This window comes from Castanea sativa, chromosome 10, assembly GCF_040712315.1.
Source record: "Castanea sativa cultivar Marrone di Chiusa Pesio chromosome 10, ASM4071231v1".
NCBI lineage: Eukaryota > Viridiplantae > Streptophyta > Magnoliopsida > Fagales > Fagaceae > Castanea > Castanea sativa.
Genome location: NC_134022.1, coordinates 13,072,127 through 13,081,594, shown reverse-complemented (window position 1 = coordinate 13,081,594; position 9,468 = coordinate 13,072,127). Strand labels below are relative to the sequence as shown.

The window sequence follows — 9,468 nt, the reverse complement described above, 5'->3', positions numbered from 1 at the left end:
AAAGCCCTAACTACTTAAGGGACGGAGACAGCTGTATCCCCCTCCACAGGGTCGTCACTAGATGACAATTTAGTCTCAAGTTCGCTCGATCTCACCTCAAACACTGCCACTCTCTCACTCACCAAACTCTCAAACCAATTGAGCGATTGACAAAGCATAGGGGATGACTCACCCAATACAATGCCTAAACCACTACTCTCAAAAACAAAATTCCCAAAAAAAGGGAGAAAAGCACGAGAAGTACCTAAAGAAGCTCCCAAGTGTGCAAAAAAGAAGGAGACCGAGGGGCAAGCTACCCTAGCCTCAGCACTATTAACCATGAAAACTAGAAAATGGAAGGAAAAAGATGAATCCTAAAAACCCCAGAAATACCAAAAACAAACACATGAAAAAGAGAGAAAAAGGAAAATCAGAAATTTGTCATAATCTATGTTTGTGCTATAAAAGAGGGAAAAGAAGAAAGACATACCTCCAAAAGGAAAATGCAGAAAGTTTAGCCATAGGGCACACCAACTCGGAGAAAACCACAGAGAAAAGTTAGAGAGGAAGAAGCTCAGAGCAATGATTGGGAGTTGTAGAAAGTGAAGGGGAAAGTGAAAAGAAAAGAAGTTTAAAAAATAAGCACAAAGAACTAAAATTCAGCGAGAAAACCCCAAGTCACCTAATTCGCACATTAACTGCACTGACCAGGACGCACCACGTGGCCACGATGTGTGTGGCATCGCCACTTCATATTAAATGCAGAGCAAAAACCCCAAGAGCCACGTCTAGTCAGAAAACCTTTCATGTTCCAATAGTCATCCTGACACACCACGACGACCACGGAATCGGGTGGGGGAGGGGGGGGCAGCTGATGGGATTAACGAGATACCTTCCCTTGGACGAGCTCATGAAACACCTTCGTCCATCCACAAAGTGGCATGGATGAGGACAGACAAATCATTAATAAGAGGATTCAATGCCACAGACAATTACTAACCAGTTGTCAGACCATTGGAGCCCCGTCAAGACCTGTAGGTGTTACAAGAATAACATTAAAACCACAATGAAAGGTTCCAACAGCTAGAAACCACAAAGCTATATATATATACACACTCATTAGGAACACAGGAGGTACATAATTCCAACCTAAAGAAATACTTTTACACTTCTCATTTATTCTCAGAGGATTTTTACATACTAATTTAGGCATCGGAGATGTTGTAGCAAGAGTCACACCGGTGTCCATCTTAAGAAAGCTTTAGTCCCATTTTGCAGGAACAGTGACGAGGTCTCAGCATCATCTGAACAAACCCACTCAACTGACGAATAGACTTCATCAACAACCTTATCCCATAAATTCTACAAGCATTCTAAGGTCCTATATATATATATATGAGATTACTTTACTGTTATTGTACACATCTAAGAGAGATCAAAAGAATTGTGAATGACCACTTGAATATAAGAGTTTATCAATATAAATTTCTTATTTATCTTTACTTTATTTTATATATTTCTATAATTTCACAATATTAAAAAACATTTTATAAGTTTTACCAAAGGGCAATTGAGAAGGGAAGGTAAGGAAGAAAATTGAACCGCACTTTATGCTGCTGCTTACCCAATTCGAATGATATAGTGGCGTGGTCTTCAAAAAAAAAATTTTATATATATATATAGTGGCGTGCATATTCAATCACTAAGATTGTATCATCATGTCTTTAATGATTTGCACAAAGTTTTTTAAATTACAACATTTGATGGTTATATTTGAACGTTTTTTGATGACCATTATTAATTAAATTGCATTATCTTTGTTTTTTACCCCATAGGGATTGACCTCCCAACCGGCCAATTCATTACAGCCACTAAAGACTTCGAGGAGCTATTATAAATTTCTGGGTAAAGCTTTTATCTACGTCTTGACAAAAGAATGAAAGTGACTTTATTTTCATTTTTCAACATAAATGGCGTAACAAGTAATAACTAATGAAATATTGTGCTTGACTTGCATAGTCTGTTGCCTTCGTCTTTATTTATTAAGGAGATTCAGAAAATTTAATTATAACTCTAAAAAATGTCAAAATTATCCCTAATCTAATTACATAATCATTATTATAATAAAATAAAAGATAAAGTTAAAATTGTAATTCAAAAAAAAATACCAAAGAAACCTTTTTCCTAAAAATCCGCACATTTTCTATTTAAACATATCTCACATACGTTTGATACAATTTTTTTCCTAAAAACTAGATCACACTAAACCAGCAATTTACTCTATCTCAAATCTTAAATTTTAGTTTTATAAAAAAACATTTCCTATATAATCTCACTAACAATAGATAAATTCAAATTGAAAAATTATACTTAAACTCAAAATAAAAAGAAGAGCATCATTGCACGAGCTGAACACGTGTGATAAAGCTAATGCTAAATATGCATATACCGTTGGGTAAAGGTCAATACACAAAATTTGAGTCTGAGATTGACGTTTTGTGACACTAGGATGAAGCAATTACGCAATCTATTTAATTCAACAGACTTTGCCTTCTGCATTTTTTAATGGTGAATAACAAATACATTTGTTTATATTATGATGATAATTTAAAAGGTACAATCATACAACATACTTAAAGATTCCCATTATCTAAGTATTTATTCTCACCTAATGTCAGCATTGCATAGGAAGAGCTTGTGGAAAAAGCACAGAGAGAGTTAATCAATCTTCATATCTACTAAGTGGTAAAATGTTTGGGTTCAATCTTCATATCTTAGGGATTTAGCAAAAAATTATAATGCATAGAGAGAAAATTTGAAAGGTTTTCCAGAGAGAGAGATCCTAAGTCCTAACAGCAGCCGTTCTTTTTGTTATTACATTTTCGAGCAGGCATTGATATAAACATTAAACTGGCATTTCTCAAGTCTGATTAATAGATGTAGCAAGCTCTAATAATCACCCTTTATATATTAGAATCCGATATCTTTCTTGGCCCTAGAAACATAAAATCTTACCCTTCTTAGCTTTGATACATCATAGATTTGTTGGGAGAGTTGAGTCCTGAACCCTTGCCAATAGGTCACTCATTGACCGCTACCGTTTTATTTCCTTACGTAATGAAATGACAAAAAACTGGTGTGAAAATTAGAAAAGAATAAATATTTGTAAGTTGAATATAACACAAATAATGTTTGTAATCTAATGAGAGTTGGAATATATAATGCGCAAGACTTATCTTGTAGATTTTGGGTTGCTTGATATTAAAATAAGTGGGGTGACTTTTTGGTGGAAATGATATTACAAGCATGAGATACTCAGCGGTGGTGTTACGTTTGTAATGGTGACATGCCAAGATATTTAGCATTGTTGGAAAGCATTTAAGAATGGCAACTTGAGGTAGTCAACAAACAATAGTATTAGGCATTTGGTGGTGAAACAATGAAGAAGTCAGCAGCATGGTATGAGTCATTCAGCAGCACAACATGGTGGGATATTCAACAACGTATAGGCTCGAGAACTTATTCTACAGACTAGTGCTTAAGTTGTTAAATTCAGAGAAGTTTAGTCGATGAGAGCACGTTCAAGTCATCAGAGTTAGAAACTCTGTGAGAAATGGGTTGAAATCAACAAGTCGACTTGCGTCACAAGTCCACACTGAACTTGGTAAGATGTAATCTGCAGTAAAATATCCAAGTCAACTGAACCAGAAGCTTGGTATTTGGCAGAAGCTCAATGAAAGCCAATTCACATACAATCAGTTGTGTGTGTTGGAGACTAATTTCTTTTTTCTTTTTTTTTGGGGGGGGGGGGGGGGGGGTAAGAAAATAAATAAAAAAGAACCCATAGTGTTTTAGACTTCAAAAAATCTAAAGAGAGAGAGAGGTTCGGCCCATGAGATCTGATGGGACTCCACTCTTCAACCTGCAAAAATATATAAGTAATCCCCCATGGCAGTGTCATCTTCTAAAAATTCCAAATTTCACAGACAAGTCCAAATTTCCATCGATTGAAAAGATCAATTTGTCTTCCTAAATTCGGCCAGTTGAAAATAAGTACAAACGTATTCAACAACTAGTTATAATTCAACCAAGAAAAAACATCAATTAGTTGGAACATTCTGATTCCTTTCTTGAAATATTAAAATATGCAAAGTTGTGGAATCATTCTCAGACATACTCCACCAATATAAATTAAAGGGCATTGCTCCAAATCAACTAGACTAAAAATATTATTAACAATATTTATTAGTACTTATATTTTTTAGTATTTTCCCAAAAGTTGTCACTATGGGTGCATGAACATGACATAGTTTCTCAATCAGCTGGACACCTCCATTCATTTATTTAAATGTTATGGTAAATTGCTTCTAGCCCCTAGCTAGATTTTTCTTTTTCTTTCCTTTTTCCTTTATAGATTAATAAAGATTTGAATTGAAAAGGTATCACATCCTTTACATAGGCTATTCTTTTACACACTAGCAGAAAAAGATTCGGAAAATTAACTTGCATAATAATAGATTTGATATTCCATGAAAGTTGAATTCAGAAGGTATAGAGGTATCTACAGACATGTTTGTAATGAAACACCTCTATTATTGAACTTGACAAGGATTGAGGTAAGATATACAAATGAATCTTATATACACATACATATGTAACCATCAAAAACAACTGCAAGAGATAAATAAACAGTAATATATTTCTTACGCAAACAAGGGGAGTTTTTAACATCAGAACTTGTATGTCCGCACCTTGCTTGGCCATAAAATTAAAGAATGAACATAATTATTTTTAGGATTTTTGTTACTTGCAGACCCTCCATACCTCAAACGATTCCAACAAGTGATGAATTGGGTTTTTGAGTTGAACATGGTCCATGGAGAAGCATTCCTTTCGAACATATTGAAGAGCATTTTCCAACACTAGGGTCATCAAGGTGAAAAGGGAAAATATATCCTTCCTTAGCTTTAGCCTTGGTCCTTTTAGGCTAACCTACCCAGATAGAATAGAACCTAGGGACGTTTTCAACTTAAACCCAATTCATGCAAGACTCCAACAACTTCATATGTTGCCAACAAAAACCAGAATTATATTACAATTTGGGGTCTCTAAGCATGTGGTATATGCCTGATCTTCCAATTATGAAGAGTCAAATAGATTCCATCCAACTACAGCCAGGAATCTTAGTGAATCCCTTCTCCCCCACAACCTTTCTCAATCTCTTGGCATCATCCCACCTCTTAACCGAAGCATAAATGTTGGCGAGAAGAGAACAATAACCAGTTGTATCAGGCTCCAGCTCAAAGCAATGCTGAGCAGCTATCTCACCAAGCTCAACATTGTCATGTAACCTGCAAGCAAGAAGCAAAGCTCCCCAAACCCCAGCATGAGGCTGCATGGGCATGGTCCTTATTAGTTCATATGCTTCTTCTAACTGTCCTGCCCTGCCTAAAAGATCAACCATGATTCCATAATGATCAGCTAAAGGCACAAGTCCATGTTCCTTCATGGAGTTAAAGCATTGGTAGCCTTCTTCAACCAAACCAACGTGGTTATAGGCAGTTAGCAGTCCAGTGTAGGTGACTAAGTTAGGGCAAATATGGGAATTGATCATCTCTTCAAATAACTTGATTGCATCAACTGCCTTACCATTTATCCCACATCCCAAGATCATTGCAGAGTAAGCAATTAAATCCCTTTTCCTCAAGCCATGAAACAGCTCATATGCCTTATCAATGCTTCCACACTTCGCATACAGGTCAACTAAAGCAGTAGCCAAATGATCATCGAGTTCAATACCAAACTTATTCATATATGACTCAACAAAAGGCCCAAATTTGAAATCTCCTAGTTGTGAACAAGCAGATGTAAGACTAGCCAAAGTTAATCCATCTGGCTGAACATTTACATTTGGTTCAAGCATCTGGTTGAACAGCTCAATGGCCTCCTTAGGTTGGCTATTTTGAGCATAGCAAGATATCATTGCATTAAACGAGAGCAGATCTTTCTCATCCATCTGATCAAAGAGTTTCTGAGCAGACTCAACATCCCCACATTTCGAGTACCCAGCAATCATTGTGATCCAAGAAACATTATTTCTTTGGGGCATTGCATCAAAAATGCTTCTTGCCGATTCTATCTCCCCATAATCAACATAACCACTAATCATTGAGTTCCAAGAAGCTGTGTTTTTCTCTGGTATCTGCTGAAAAAAGGAGCATGCCCGGTCCAAATTTCCTGCTCTCGCATACCCCAAAACCATTGAATTCCAAGATATAACATCCTTCCTTGGAATTTCATCAAACACCCTCTGAGCTTCAGCTAAATTACCAGATTTCAAATACCCAGATAAAATAGAATTCCAAGAAACCACATTCTTCACCAACATCTCATCAAACACCTTCTGTGCACTTACCATATCACACAGTTTAGAATATAAATCCACAAGTGCTGTTTGCACGTAAACACAGTTACAATGTCCATATTTATGAACTTGACCATGTACTAAAACTCCACCTATCCTATACTCAATCCTAGCACATGCTCTTAGAGCAGAAGAAACAGCAAAAGTGGTTGGACACAGACCTAGTCTGTGCATCTGAACATAAAGCGAAAAAGCTTCTTTGAATTGGCCATGCTGGGAAAAAAACCGAATTGTGCAACCCCAAGAAAAAGCATCTGGGTTTTGCAATTGGTAAAGAATTAGTTTTAGATATTGAGCTTGAGCAACAATTCCAGAGTGAGTGGAAGTTGAGAGGGTGATTTGGCGGACTAAGAGGGGTTCCAAGTGGTTATTGAGACCGTTTATGAGGATTTGTGCATGGATTTGCTTTGCCTGATTCACTGTTACGCTGTTATTCAACAACGTTGTTAGTCTTGGCACCACCATTCAGACGAGCTTTTTTGCTCCTGAGTGATCAAATCAAATCAAATGCCTCTGTGACATGTTGAGTTGTGAATAAAAAAAATAAAATAAAAAATTTAAAAATTCGCAAAACCCTCACCATTTCATTTGCGCCAAAAATGATTAATTACATCCGCAACCACAAGGCTTAAAGCTCAACTACTGTCTCAAAAACTATCAAATTATAAGCACACAACAAAATGTCAATTACAATTTTACACTCCGGCTCTTTATCATGGAGGATAATCATTTTTACACAGTCTACCTCTACAAGTTGTAATTTTTAGGTATTTTCAAGGGATGCAATGGCTTTTTTTGCTCTCACATATATGATGAGTTTACTCGTTAAATTCATATTGAGGTTCATCATGAATGTGGGAGGATTAAACATAATTTCTCAAATTTTTTTTCCCCATGGGCCACATTAAAATTGTGATGCAACAATGGAAAAAAATTATATTATAGCTTATTCGGTTTTTCTTTGTTATACTCACAATTTTTCTAGTTTGGAATAAGAGGCTCACCTTTTTTAAGATATTTAAACTGATAACCCACAAATGACTAACAAAGACTTTAAAAATATTAAATTTCTTGTTTTATTCTCTACTTAATCTGCCATCCCACCCCTCTTATCTGAAATTTGAGATTTTTTACAGCCCTTTAATATTTTTTGTGGGATTTTTAAAACATTTTTCAATGTAAATAGCATGTATTTTGGAGGAGGTGATTGTCTTATTCTAAATTATAGAGTAGGTGAGTATAATCAGGTACGGAAGCATATGTTGACCACCCCGCGCAGAATTTGCAAAAATTAATTAATTAAGTATTTATGTATTTATTTAAAAGTTTAGATACAAAAATTTATATCCCCCAAGTTGAAAATTAGTTATTTCAAATTGTAAACTAACCCAAAGAATTTAAAATATTAAATAATCACTTGACTTATATGTGTTTAGTACTACAATTTGCTTATTTGATGTTTACGAGTTAGGACCCAAAGCTATAAGTTTGAGACTATAGATTTTAAGTGATGTCATGCTACATTTTCACCTAAGTGTTTGTTATTTTTTGTATGTGTGTTTGATGTTCTCGATTTTTAGCTTAACAATACTAATTTTTTTAATAAGAATATTTTGCATATTAATGATTATAAATATGACTTTCAACTTTTGTGGTTAACACTATTTCCTTTATAAAATAGTTGTATTTATATTTACCTTTCAATTTTTATTGCAATTATGAACCAAGTATTTTCCGTCATGAATATTATCAAAGCTAGGTTTCGCAAGAAAATAAAATATGATTTTCTAACTAATTATTTGATTTTATACATTGAAAGAAAATTTGTTATAACATATACCCCAAAATCAATCATAATGATTGTTGTGATTTAAAAGAAGGTTGAATTACATTTTGATATATCACAGATGCTTGAGTAGAAATGTTTTTTGATTTTTTTTGTTTTCTTATAAGAGTAGAAATGTATTAAAAAATAATCATTTCAAATCTTTTTTTTAAATATTCAATATGTGCTAGTTCTAATTTTTATATATTATTTAGTTGGAATTTTACTATATTCTTATTTTTAAATGGTTAAAAAATTTCATGCCTTTTATTTTAAAGGTCAGGTCTTAATGCAATGATAAGTGTCTTCTATTCAAAGCAATAGATGGTAGGTTTTTGCATGAGAATTAGCCTCTGAAAAAAATTAGAGGCGAGGCTACAAACCATCAACTCTCCTAAATCCAAACAATTATAAAAAAATAAAATAAAATAAAAATTGCATTGAATATAATTCCACCACCCCCGCCCAAAAATAAAGAAAAAGTGCCTCATGAATTTTCCCACAAACTTTCTCATTACACAATATTCCAAGACTATGATAAACTGGTACTCCCTTTCCTTGTATAATTGGGTTCTATACTCATGGTGAGAAAGGTCTATTATTGTGATTGTGTGGTGTATTTTTTTTTTCCCCGTAAAAGGAACAAAGTTACACAATATACACTTCCTGAAGAATTAGAACTGGGAATTCGCATTGCTAGGCCCAAAAATCTTGCTAAATCTAAATTAACATGGAGAAAAGCTTATGGACCCGAGTGTTCAAAACGAATTATTGAACAGCACACAGTCTTAACTTGTCAACAACTGGGAGATGTGAGAATTAAGATGACCTAGCTTGAGCACATGGTTTGCTTGCAAATTAGGCCTACCATTTATAATTGGTCTTTTGGGCCTATTCGAAATCTAATCCACAACCCACTCCATCAAAGTGAAGAAAACAAACTCAGTCGAGCTATTGGCATGAACAGACTGTGAAATCAAAGAAACAGAGATTGTTGATGATTACATGGTTAAGATTTTAATTTTAAAATTAAACAGAGTACAAAACTACAAATTTCAAATCATTTAAAACCTTAAATGACATGACATTAGAGACCTTTGATAGTAAGGGAAAATGGGTAAAGGGCTTTACTCAGCAATTGGACTGGGCTGGGCTGCCATCTAGTGTAATTACAAAATATTGGAACTTACGGGATGGGTTGATTTAGGCCTTTAGGGATCAGGAGCCTAGTTGTTAAGAT

The 9,468-nt window shown here is 34.6% G+C and overlaps 1 protein-coding gene across 1 annotated transcript; it reads right to left on the bottom strand.

Moving 5' to 3' along the window:
- Positions 1–4,488: 4,488 nt before the first annotated feature.
- Positions 4,489–7,051, bottom strand: LOC142612922 (pentatricopeptide repeat-containing protein At4g22760). Its single transcript, XM_075785095.1, has one exon. The coding sequence runs from the start codon at positions 6,866–6,868 to the stop codon at positions 5,129–5,131; it is 1,740 nt and encodes a 579-aa protein (XP_075641210.1). The 5' UTR covers positions 6,869–7,051; the 3' UTR covers positions 4,489–5,128.
- Positions 7,052–9,468: the final 2,417 nt, after the last annotated feature.